Source organism: Pseudophryne corroboree, chromosome 2, assembly GCF_028390025.1.
Source record: "Pseudophryne corroboree isolate aPseCor3 chromosome 2, aPseCor3.hap2, whole genome shotgun sequence".
NCBI lineage: Eukaryota > Metazoa > Chordata > Amphibia > Anura > Myobatrachidae > Pseudophryne > Pseudophryne corroboree.
The window spans coordinates 798,054,974-798,067,926 of NC_086445.1; the positions used below are offsets into that span (position 1 = coordinate 798,054,974).

General features: G+C 46.8%; 1 protein-coding gene across 6 annotated transcripts in view; it reads left to right on the forward strand.

Moving 5' to 3' along the window:
* Positions 1-12,953, forward strand: part of USP9X (ubiquitin specific peptidase 9 X-linked) — a 500,932-nt gene that overhangs the window by 457,122 nt on the left and 30,857 nt on the right. For 4 of the 6 annotated variants that reach the window (XM_063955597.1, XM_063955592.1, XM_063955594.1 and 1 more), the window contains exon 40: positions 26-261. In XM_063955597.1, coding sequence (XP_063811667.1) covers positions 26-261 — 236 coding nt within the window. The remainder of the gene's footprint in view (positions 1-25; positions 262-12,953) is intronic. The other 2 variants (XM_063955595.1, XM_063955596.1) reach the window with 1 other exon arrangement.

Sequence of the window (12,953 nt, forward strand, 5' to 3'; positions counted from 1 at the left end):
TTTGATCTTATTTTACCAATTCTAGGTAACCCACCACTCTCCAACCCCTATGGAGATCCTAATTTATCGCAGCCTATAATGCCTCTGCAGCAAAACGTAGCAGAGTTGTTATTTGTGAAAACCAGTTATGTGAAGAAGATAATAGAGGACTGCAGTAACTCAGAGGAGACCATCAAACTGCTGAGATTCTGTTGCTGGGAGAATCCACAGTTCTCATCTACCGTTCTAAGTGAACTGCTGTGGCAGGTGACAAATTATAATGTACTTTACTTTTTGTGTTTTACATTTCTTATTTTATCTTTATACGTATAATTAAACTGTTACCCAGCATCAAGAAAAAAAGACTTAAGTCAGTACTTTGAAATTCAGTAGGATTCTATGATAAGGAGGATGGCACTTTTTTTTGGGTAATATAATATTCACTGGTTCCAATATCTTCATAAAATCTAAAACACACACGTATCTCTGAAATTGAATGAATTACATTAATAAAACTGTTAAGAACACAAACAACCATTATGCAGATATAAGAGGGTGAAAATTTATTGGAGATCTTTCTATTAAAAAATAATATATATATATATATATATATATATATATATATATATATATATATATATATATATATATATATATATATATAGTGTGTGTAATATAAATACATATGCATTCTACCTTATTACAGTAGCCTTTTGAATTACACAGTTCTGTCTTGATTTTTTTTTTCTTCTAAGAGTATTTATAGATGTGGTGGACCTCTTTTGACAGCATCTGCTTCTCCTAAATAACGCCTCTTTGCTAGCGCTTCTTTTTTATACTGTTGACTAATATCCATCATAAAGGCACTCTAGCTCAGCCATGCGTAGTCATTGGTGATCCATTTTGCTGTTCTGCCTTCTCTTCCTCCATTCCCCTTGGAACAAATGCCTAGTAAGATAATGTTTTACCTGCATTATGGAAGGGCAGTACTTGGATGCCTGTATGTAAAGCTCCTGGAGCAAAGGGATTGTTATGAGTTATTTGCCTTGTAAATATGGGGTTACTGTGTCTTTAATGGAAAATTGAGATAAGGATAACTCAACTGAAGAGTAAGAATTTAGTTTTGAGTACAGTTTACTCACATAGATAAATTTAACAATAATCCAGGCACCTGCGAGACCGATGGAATTAATGTTTTCTCTGACGTGCTAGTGGATGCTGGGAACTCCGTAAGGACCATGGGGAATAGACGGGCTCCGCAGGAGACTGGGCACTCTAAAAGAAAGATTAGGTACTATCTGGTGTGCACTGGCTCCTCCCACTATGACCCTCCTCCAGACCTCAGTTAGATTTCTGTGCCCGGCCGAGCTGGATGCACACTAGGGGCTCTCCTGAGCTCCTAGAAAGAAAGTTTATTTTAGGTTTTTTATTTTACAGTGAGACCTGCTGGCAACAGGCTCACTGCATCGAGGGACTAAGGGGAGAAGAAGCGAACCTACCTGCTTGCAGCTAGCTTGGGCTTCTTAGGCTACTGGACACCATTAGCTCCAGAGGGATCGACCGCATGGAACTGGCCTTGGTGTTCGTTCCCGGAGCCGCGCCGCCGTCCCCCTTACAGATCCAGAAGCAAGAAGAGGTCCGGAAAATCGGCGGCAGAAGACATCAGTCTTCACCAAGGTAGCGCACAGCACTGCAGCTGTGCGCCATTGCTCCTCATACACACTTCACACTCCGGTCACTGAGGGTGCAGGGCGCTGGGGGGGGGCGCCCTGAGCCGCAATAAAAACACCTTGGCTGGCAAATATATCACAATATATAGCCCCAGAGGCTATATATGTGATAAATACCCCTGCCAGAATCCATAAAAAAGCGGGAGAAAAGTCAGCGCAAAAGGGGCGGAGCTATCTCCCTCAGCACACTGTCGCCATTTTCTCTTCACAGTGCAGCTGGAAGACGGCTCCCCAGGCTCTCCCCTGTAGTTTGCAGGCTCAAAGGGTTAAAAAGAGAGGGGGGGCACTAAATTTAGGCGCAATATTGTATATACAAGCAGCTATTGGGAAAAATTCACTCAATATAGTGTTTATCCCTAAATTATATAGCGCTCTGGTGTGTGCTGGCATACTCTCTCTCTCTGTCTCCCCAAAGGGCTGTGTGGGGTCCTGTCCTCAGTCAGAGCATTCCCTGTGTGTGTGCGGTGTGTCGGTACGGCTGTATCGACACGTTTGATGAGGAGGCTTATGTGGTGGCAGAGCAGATGCCGATAAATGTGATGTCGCCCCCTGTGGGGCCGACACCAGAGTGGATGGATAGGTGGAAGGTATAAACCGACAGTGTCAACTCCTTACATAAAAGGCTGGATGACGTAACAGCTGTGGGACAGCCGGCTTCTCAGCCCGCGCCAGCCCAGGCGTCTCAAAGGGCATCAGGGGCTCAAAAACGCCCGCTCCCTCAGATGGCAGACACAGATGTCGACACGGAGTCTGACTCCAGTGTCGACGAGGTTGAGACATATACACAATCCACTAGGAACATCCGTTACATGATCCCGGCAATAAAAAATGTGTTACACATTTCTGACATTAACCCAAGTACCACTAAAAAAGGGTTTTATGTTTGGGGAGAAAAAGCAGGCAGTGTTTTGTTCCCCCATCAGATGAATGAATGAAGTGTGAAAAAGCGTGGGTTCCCCCGATAAGAAACTGGTCATTTCTAAAAAGTTACTGATGGCGTACCCTTTCCCGCCAGAGGATAAGTTATGCTGGGAGATATCCCCTAGGGTGGATAAGGCGCTCACACGTTTGTCAAAAAAGGTGGCACTGCCGTCTTAGGATACGGCCACTTGGAAGGTACCTGCTGATAAAAAGCAGGAGGCTATCCTGAAGTCTGTATTTACACACTCAGGTACTAGACTGAGACCTGCAGATAGTGCTGCTGCAGCGTGGTCTGTGACCCTGTCAAACAGGGATACTATTTTGCGAACATAAGAGCATATTAAAGACGTTGTCTTATATATGAGGGATGCACAGAGGGATATTTTGCCGGCTGGCATCCAGAATTAATGCAATGTCCATTCTGTCAGGAGGGTATTAGAGACCCGACACTTGACAGGTGATGCTGACTTTAAAAGGCACATAGAGCCTTATAAGGGTGAGGAATTGTTTGGGGATGGTCTCTGGGACCTCGTATCCACAGCAACAGCTGGGAAGAAAATTTTTTACCTCAGGTTTCCTCACAGCCTAAGAAAAGCACTGTATTATCAGGTACAGTCCTTTCGGCTTCAGAAAAGCAAGCGGGTCAAAGGCGCTTCCTTTCTGCACAGAGACGAGGGAAGAGGGAAAAAGCTGCACCAGTCAGCCAGTTCCCAGAATCAAAATTCTTCCCCCGCTTCCTCTGAGTCCACCGCATGATGCGGGGGGTAGCCAGTTACGGTGGGGGGCCGCCTCAAAAATTTCAGCGATCAGTGGGCTCGCTCACAGGTGGATCCCTGGATCCTTCAAGTAGTATCTCAGGGGTACAAGCTGGAATTCGAGGCGTCTCCCCCCCGCCGTTTCCTCAAATCTGCCTTGCCGACAACTCCCTCAGGCAGGGAGGCTGTGCTAGAGGCAATTCACAAGCTGTATTCCCAGCAGGTGATAGTCAAGGTGCCCCTATTTCAACAAGGACGGGGTTACTATTCCACACTGTTTGTGGTAGCGAAACCGGACGGTTCGGTGAGACCCATTTTAAATTTGAAATCCTTGAACACATACATAAAAAAATTCAAGTTCAAGATGGAATCGCTCAGGGCGGTTATTGCAAGCCTGGAGGAGGGGGGATTACATGGTATCCCTGGACATCAAGGATGCTTACCTACATGTCCCCATTTACCATCCTTACCAGGAGTACCTCAGATTTGTGGTACAGGATTGCCATTACCAATTTCAAACACTGCCGTTTGGACTGTCCACGGCACCGAGGGTCTTTACCAAGGTAATGGCAGAAATGATGATACTCCTTCGAAAAAAGGGAGTTTTAATTATCCCGTACTTGGACGATCTCCTTATAAAGGCGAGGTCCAAGGAGCAGTTGGTGGTCGGAGTAGCACTATCTCGGGAAGTGCTACAACAGCATGGATGGATTCTATACATTCCAAAGTCACAGCTGGTTCCTACCACACGCCTACTGTTCCTGGGGATGGTTCTGGACACAGAACAGAAAAAAAAGTGTTTCTCCCGCAGGAGAAAGCCAAGGAGCTGTCATCTCTAGTCAGAGACCTCCTGAAACCAAAACAGGTATCGGTGCATCACTGCACACGAGTCCTGGGAAAAATGGTAGCTTCTTACGAAGCAGAATTCCATTCGGCAGGTTCCATGCAAGAACCTTTCAGTGGGACCTCTTGGACAAGTGGTCGGGATAGCATCTTCAGATGCATCGGCTGATAACCCTGTCTCCAAGGACCAGGGTATCTCTACTGTGGTGGCTGCAGAGTGCTCATCTTCAAGAGGGCCGCAGATTCGGCATACAGGACTGGGTCCTGGTAACCACGGATGCCAGCCTTCGAGGCTGGGGGGCAGTCACACAGGGAAGAAATTTCCAAGGGCTTTGGTCAAGTCAGGAGTCGTCCCTACACATAAATGTTCTGGAACTGAGGGCCATTTACAATGCCCTAAGTCTGGCAAGGCCTCTGCTTCAAAACCGGCCGGTACTGATCCAATCAGACAACATCACGGCAGTCGCCCATGTAAACCAGCAGGGCGGCACAAGAAGCAGGATGGCGATGGCAGAAGCCACAAGGATTCTCCGATGGGCGGAAAATCACGTCTTAGCACTGTCAGCAGTGTTCATTCCGGGAATGGACAACTGGAAAGCAGACTTCCTCAGCAGACACGACCTACACCCGGGAGAGTGGGGACTTCATCCAGAAGTCTTCCAACTGTTGGTAAACCGTTGGGAAAGGCCACAGGTGGACATGATGGCGTCCCGCCTAAACAAAAAACTAGATATTGCGCCAGGTCAAGGGACCCTCAGGCAATAGCTGTGGACGCTCTAGTGACACCGTGGGTGTACCAGTCGGTTTATGTATTCCCTCCTCTGCCTCTCATACCAAAGGTACTGAGAATAATAAGAAAACGAGGAGTAAGAACGGTACTCGTGGTTCCGGATGGGCCAAGAAGAGCTTGCTACCCAGAACTTCAAGAAATGATATCAGAGGACCCATGGCCTCTACCGCTCAGACAGGATCTGCTACAGCAGGGGCCCTGTCTATTCCAAGACTTACCGCGGCTGCGTTTGACGGCATGGCGGTTGAATTCCGGATCCTAAAGGAAAAGGGCATTCCGGAGGAAGTCATTCCTACGCTGATAAAAGGCAGGAAAGAAGTAACCGCAAACCATTATCACCGTATTTGGCGAAAATATGTTGCGTGGTGTGAGTCCAGGAAGGCCCCAACAGAGGAATTTCAGCTGGGTCGTTTTCTGCACTTCCTACAGTCAGGAGTGACTATGGGCCTAAACTTGGGTTCCATTAAGGTCCAGATTTCGGCTCTGTCGATTTTCTTCCAGAAAGAACTGGCTTCACTGCCTGGAGTTCAGACATTTGTAAAGGGAGTGCAACATATTCAGCCCCCTTTTGTGCCTCCTGTGGCACCTTGGGATCTCAACGTGGTGTTGAGTTTCCTAAAATCACATTGGTTTGAGCCACTTAAAACTGTGGATTTTAAATATCTCACGTGGAAAGTGGTCATGTTATTGGCCTTGGCTTCGGCCAGGCGTGTGTCAGAATTGGCGGCTTTGTCATGTAAAAGCCCTTATCTGATTTTCCATATGGATAGGGCAGAATTGAGGACTCGTCCCCAGTTTCTCCCTAAGGTGATATCAGCTTTTCACTTGAACCAACCTATTGTAGTGCCTGCGGCTACTAGGGACTTGGAAGATTCCAAGTTACTGGACGTAGTCGGGGCCTTAAAAATTTATATTTCCAGGACGGCTGGAGTCAGGAAAACTGACTCGCTTTTTATCCTGTAGGCACCCAACAAAATAGGTGCTCCTGCTTCTAAGCAGACTATTGCTCGCTGAATTTGTAGCACAATTCAGCTGGAGCATTCTGCGGCTGGATTGCCGCATCCTAAATCAGTAAAAGCCCATTCCACGAGGAAAGTGGGCTCATCTTGGGCGGCTGCCCGAGGGGTCTCGGCTTTACAACTTTGCCGAGCTGCAACTTGGTCAGGGGCAAACACGTTTGCTAAATTCTACAAATTTGATACCCTGGCTGAGGAGGACCTTGAGTTCTCTCATTCGGTGCTGCAGAGTCATCCGCACTCTCCCGCCCGTTTGAGAGCTTTGGTATAATCCCCATGGTCCTTACGGAGTTCCCAGCATCCACTAGGACGTCAGAGAAAATAAGATTTTACTCACCGGTAAATCTATTTCTCGTAGTCCGTAGTGGATGCTGGGCGCCCATCCCAAGTGCGGATTGTCTGCAATACTTGTATGTAGTTATTGCCTAACTAAGGGTTATTGTTGAGCCATCTGTTGAGAGGCTCAGTTATATTTCATACTGTTAACTGGGTATAGTATCACGAGTTATACTGTGTGATTGGTGTGGCTGGTATGAGTCTTACCCGGGATTCAAAATCCTTCCTTATTGTGTCAGCTCTTCCGGGCACAGTATCCTAACTGAGGTCTGGAGGAGGGTCATAGTGGGAGGAGCCAGTGCACACCAGATAGTACCTAATCTTTCTTTTAGAGTGCCCAGTCTCCTGCGGAGCCCGTCTATTCCCCATGGTCCTTACGGAGTTCCCAGCATCCACTACGGACTACGAGAAATAGATTTACCGGTGAGTAAAATCTTACTATTATCACCTTTTTTTTTTATTTATATGGCGCCACAAGGGGTCCACTGCAGCTTACAATGTACATAATCAGGAACCGTATAAACAAAACTAGAAAAAAAGTGACTTGCATTACAAAACATAGTAGAGCATGGACAAGGTATATAAACATTGCTGCTTCTGCAGCAACCCTAAGACCCAAATAGACAGCGGGCCGGCCAAACCCAAAGGTTGGGGAGGAGATGATGGTATAAGTGAGGGAAGGAAAAGACCAAGAGGGCAAAGGGTTCTGCTGGTGAGAGTTTATAGTCTTACCTGAATCATGTCAAGTTACAATATGCAAGTACATTTTTCTTAGTTTTATAGACTTTCTTCCAAACAAGGATTTATGTTTTCTATTGGGTTATCTTTAATTTACATGTATCATTTAGTAAAAAAGCAAAGGATGGAAGCTTTACCCTATTCATAGACACTTTGGGGGAATTTAATTGTTATTTTAGCTGGCAGCCAGCAGATGGCGTCCAATGGAGCTATTCAAATGGAGCGCCATTCAGGCACAATCGGTTGCCAGTGCTGGCATTTCAGCCCGGTTCCGGTATGAATGGTCAACCATGTTATGGTCGACAGTCATTAGGTCGACCACTATTGGTCGACATGGACACATGGTCGACATGGACACATGGTCGACACGTGAAATTGTTCGACACATGAAAGGTCGACATATGAAAAGGTCGACATGAGTTTTTTTACTTTTTTTGGGTGTCGTTTTTTGCGTAAAGTGACTGGGAACCCCAATTAGTGCACCGCGTCCCCTCGCATGGTGCCTTCGCTCCGCTACCGCTTCGCTCGGCACACTTTACCGTTCCAATTGTAGTCCATGTGGATCGTAAAGTATGGAAAAGTTCCCCAAAAGAAAAAAAAGTTAAACTCATGTCGACCTTTTCATGTGTCGACCTTTCATGTGTCGACCATTTTCATGTGTCGACCATGTGTCCATGTCGACCATGTCAATGTCGACCAATAGTGGTCGACCTAATGACTGTCGACCATAACATGGTCGACCATGTGAACGGATACCTTTCAGCCCACACCTCCCGGGGATGGCAGCTGAAATGCACGAAAAGTAAAAATGGGACTTTTCGCGTTGCACCCATTCGTTTAGTTGGCTTTAGCTGCTTTTTACGGCTAAACCCGACACTAATGGGCGCGATAACCAGCATCAATTGAATTTCACCCTCGCGATCTCCCATCACATTAGACTGGAGATATGGCGGTGATTATCAATTAAATTCTTCTTACGTGTTCAGGTATAGAATACATAGTAAAATAAATAATGGTTCAAAATATATTGCAGTTTAGATATTTGTAGCACCTTATGTAGCAATTTGTTTGTTCAGAGCTATACCATGTTCAGTGTTGCAGCCAGCTATATTTTCAAGATATTGAATAAGCTTTACATCAATTGTTTATCAATTTTATTTCCTAATTATATGTTTGTATATGATAACACGGGATGCAGTTAAAATGCCACCGGGCTGGATCCCAGCGGCCAAAATACAGACGCTGGAATTCCGCCCGGTAGCCATAACCCCAATGTTCACATGCCGACATAGGTTGGATTCCCGGTGTCAAAATACAGACGCAGAGAATCCCGATTGCGCTGGGGGGGGAGTGGAAAGTTTAGGGTTAAGCAGTGGGGAAGGAAGGGTTAGGTTTAGGCATCTCCAGGGAGGGTTGGGTTTGGCACTCCCAGGGAGGGCTAGGGTTAGGCACCCGCAAGGGAGGGTAAGGGTAGGGTACAGGGTAAGTGTAGGGTGCTAACTACGGGCCTGTTGGAAATTAAAGGACGGGATGCCGATGTCTGTAATGTGACCATCGGCATTACATAATGAACCTAAACCACGCAAGCACAGTGCAGTAAAAAGTAACGGGACGTGTGTTACACGTTCACAGGTAATCTCACCATTTCTTCGTCTGTACAGTGGAAATACTCCAAAGAAGTATGGAGTGCCTTTGTATATTATACATGATTCAGCTGCAACGTGGATATGTCAGATTAAGGGAGCATACAGTGCATCCGGAAAGTATTCACAGCGCTTCACTTTTTCCACATTTTGTTATGTTACAGCCTTATTCCAAAATGGAATAAATACATTTTCTGCAGCGGGGTACACTGGTATTTCACAGGGAATAACATGGGGGTGTAGAGTTGGATCTTGATCCGAGGCACCAACAGGCTAAAGCTTTGACTGTTCCCAGGATGCACTGCACCGCCTCCACTATATCCCTGCCTTCAGGCACTGGAGCTCAGTTTGTAAGTTGGTGCCTTAACTGCAGGCTGCTAACAGGGAGGGCTGCGCTAGGCATCCCTGAAAAGAGCTTTTCTGATAAGAAAATACTTCAAGGGCCGCAGCATAGGCACTTGGTGCTATATGACATGCTGACATATCGTGCTGCGGCTCCCACACCTCCCCCAGCGGCGGGTACTTACAGCGGAGGCGCTCCGGTCAGGCACACATACCGCTGCTGCTCTCCTGGATCGCGTGGCTGCACGATAGGGAGGAGGTAAGAGGTCCCCCAGGCGGGAGCCACCAAAATCGCAATCCAGTCCGCGGTCTCCGGAGACGGGCCGCGCCACTGGCGTGGGCATGCAGGGACCCCACTATTTCCACCAGGGCAAGGCGCACAGGTTGGATTTACTGAAATCTGTTTAGTACAGGCTCCATAGTACCAGGTGGTGAAGTCCAGCAGAGGGGGGATAAGGCTTTGACCTGTAGCCCCTCCCCCAGGTGCCATCTACAGCAGAAGTTCCCACCCTGGAGCTGTATCTCTCTCCCTCACTCCCTGTCAGCGTTTGGGTGCCATTACACAGAGCTGCGCTGATTCTGGGACTGCTGGGCACTCTCTCCTCTGTAAAGCCGCCTGCCTAATCAGCGCTGTGCGTTTACAGGACACTTAAGTATTCTACATGTCGTTTAGACAGTGTTAGTTAAGAACAAGTGCATAACTACAGGAATATTTAGTACAAGTATTCTGTGATATACATCTAGTATTTACTGTGCATTGTTATATCTATATACATACATAGCTTTACGTAGTATTGCTAGTCCAGTGTAGTTTTATTGTTTGTAATCATTTCTGCATTGTACATGTGACACTGTGTGCCTATAGCTGCCGTGTGGTTCCTATTCCGGGTATCTCACACACATTGTTATCCCAATATTCTGCATCAGAATCCATATATATATATATATATATATATATATATATATATATATATATATATAGTGTGTGTGTGTGTGTATGTTGAGCATCCCTTATTCAGAATCGCACATTTTTGGTTCCCCTACTGAGATAGTGACACATATATGTATATTATATTATATATATCTATATATTCACAGAATATATAATATATACGCCATTATCTCAGTAGGGGACCCAAAAATTTGGGATTTTGGATAAGGGATACTCAACACACACACACACACACACTATATATATATATATATATATATATATATATATTTTTTTTTTTTTTTGTGAGGTAAGTTGTCACTCATGCCTTTCAAGTAACGTCCCCCTCGCCAGTTTTGCTCGACAAATATCCCTTTGGATCCGTTGAAAGCAAGGACTCTACATTTGGTGGTACAATCCCTCCTTGACACAGGAGTAATAGTGCCGGTGCCTCTGGCTCAGAGGGGCAGGGGTTACTATTCAACGTTGTTCCTAGTTCCGAAACCGAATGGATCCTCCCGACCCATTCTTGACCTCAAGTCTTTAAACAAATTTGTGAAGGTATCCAAATTCCGTATGGAAACTCTTCGATCTATTATTCTCACCTTGGAACAAAGGACTATATGGTATCCCTGGACATACAGGATGCTTACCTACATATACCTATTCCCATGTCGCATCAGCAATATCTGTGGTTTGCTATTGGCAACCTACATTATCAATTCCAGGCCTTGCCTTTTGGACTGACCACGGCTCTGCAAATCTTCACCAAGGTCATGGCAGTCATGACCGCCCTTCTCCGCTGTCAGGTTATCAGGATCCTGCCGTATTTGGATGACTTGTTGATCCTGGCGAACTCCCCAGAGGTTCTCCTCTGTCATCTGGAACTGACTGGCCAATTCCTGCAAGCCCACGGGTGGCTCATCAACTGGAAGAAATCCTCGCTGTTCCCTGCTCAGAGCATGGTGCACCTGGGCGCGTTACTGGGTACACACAATCATCAGTTGTTTTTGTCTCTGGAGAAGGTCCTGAAACTTCAGGACAGGATAAGATGCTTCCTCTCTCACCCACGTGTGTCGATACACTAGGCGATGCAAGTACTAGGCCTCATGGTGTCGGCTTTCGACATGGTAGAGTACGCTCAATTTCATTCTCGCCCTCTGCAGCGGTTAATCCTTTCCAAGTGGGACGGCCTGCCTCACCACATCAGGTCTCACATGATTTCCTTGACTCCGGAAGTTTGTCTGTCTCTGAGCTGGTGGCTCCAGGACCAACGATTGAGCAGGGGTTGTCCCTTCTGGATCTCTAACTGGGTCCTCCTAACTACGAATGCCAGTCTGTGGGGTTGGGGCGCGGTGTTGGAGCAAAATTCTCTTCAGGGTCGGTGAACCAGGGAGGAGTCTCTCCTCCTGATAAACATCTGCACTGCGAGCAGTGTTCAATGCTCTGAAACTGGCCCTGCCTCTGGTACAGAAGAGGCCTGTTTCTGTTCAAGTACAGTCTGACAACGCCACCACGGTGGTGTACATAAATCATCAAGGTGGCACTCGAAGCCGCATGGCAATGATGGAAGTGTCAAAGATTTTTCTATGGGCCGAACAACATCTGCCAGCCATATCGGCAGTGTTCATTTTGGAGGTCCTCAACTGGGAAGCGGACTTCCTCAGTCGTCAGGACGTACACGCCGGAGAGTGGAGCCTTCATCCGAAAGTCTTTCAACTTCTAGTGGACAAGTGGGGCCTACTAGATGTAGACCTGATGGCGTCTCGACACAATCACAAGGTTCCGGTCTTCGGAGCAAGGACAAGGGATCCTCAAGCAGCGTTCGTGGACGCGCTGGCAATTCCATGGCACTTTCGGCTGCCGTGTGTGTTCCCTCCGGTGTCACTTCTACCCAAGGTAATAAGGAAGTTCAAGCAAGAAGGAGGAATACTACTTCTAATCGCTCCAGGGTGGCCCAGACGGCATTGGTTCTCAGACCTGCAGGGTCTCTCGATAGAGCGTCGTCTTCTACTTCCGCAACGCCCAGACCACCTCGTTCAGGGCCCTTGTGTCTACCAGGACAGTGATGGCTAACCTTGACACTCAAGCTGTTGTTGAACTACACATCCCAGCATGCCCTGCATCCGTTTTAGCATGGCCAAATAACAAAACTGTAGCAGGGCATGCTGGGATATGTAGTTCAACAGCTGGAGTGTCGTGGTTAGCCATCACTGTACCAGGATCTGGCCTGACAGGCTTTGACGGCGTGTCTCTTGAAGCTTCAGTTCTGAGGGCCAAAGGATTTTCTGAGGCGGTCATTCAAACTATGTTGAAAGCCCGTAAACCGGCTTCTGCACGGATTTATTATAGGGTCTGGAATTCTTACTTCACCTGGTGTGCGGCTAAGAATTATAAAGCATACAAGTTCAGTACTGCCAAACTTTTGGCTTTTCTGCAACAGGGCCTGGACTTAGGCCTTTGTCTGGCCTTCCTCCTATGTTATGGTATGGTTTCAGAGAAAAATTGCGTCTCTGCCTGACATTCATACTTTCACTCAGGGTGTTTTATGGATTCAACCTCCCTATGTGCCTCCTGTGGCTCCTTGGGATTTGTCGGTTGTTATGGATGCCCTACAAGAGTCTCCGTTTGAACCTTGAGTCTGTGGAACTTAAGTGGCTTACATGTATGGTCTTGTTTTTGCTGGCTATTGCCTCTGCTAGAAGGGTTTCAGATTTGTGTGCTTTATACTGTTGGTCACCCTATCTGATTTTTCACCATGACCGTGCGGTTCTTAGAACTCGCCCTGGTTATCTGCCTATGGGGGTGTCGTCTTTCCACCTTAGCCAAGAGATTGTGGTTCCGGCCTTTATCTCTCCTGGTTTGTCTCCCAAAGAATGCTCTTTGTATATGGTATGGGCTCTCCATATATATGTGAAGAGAACCGCCT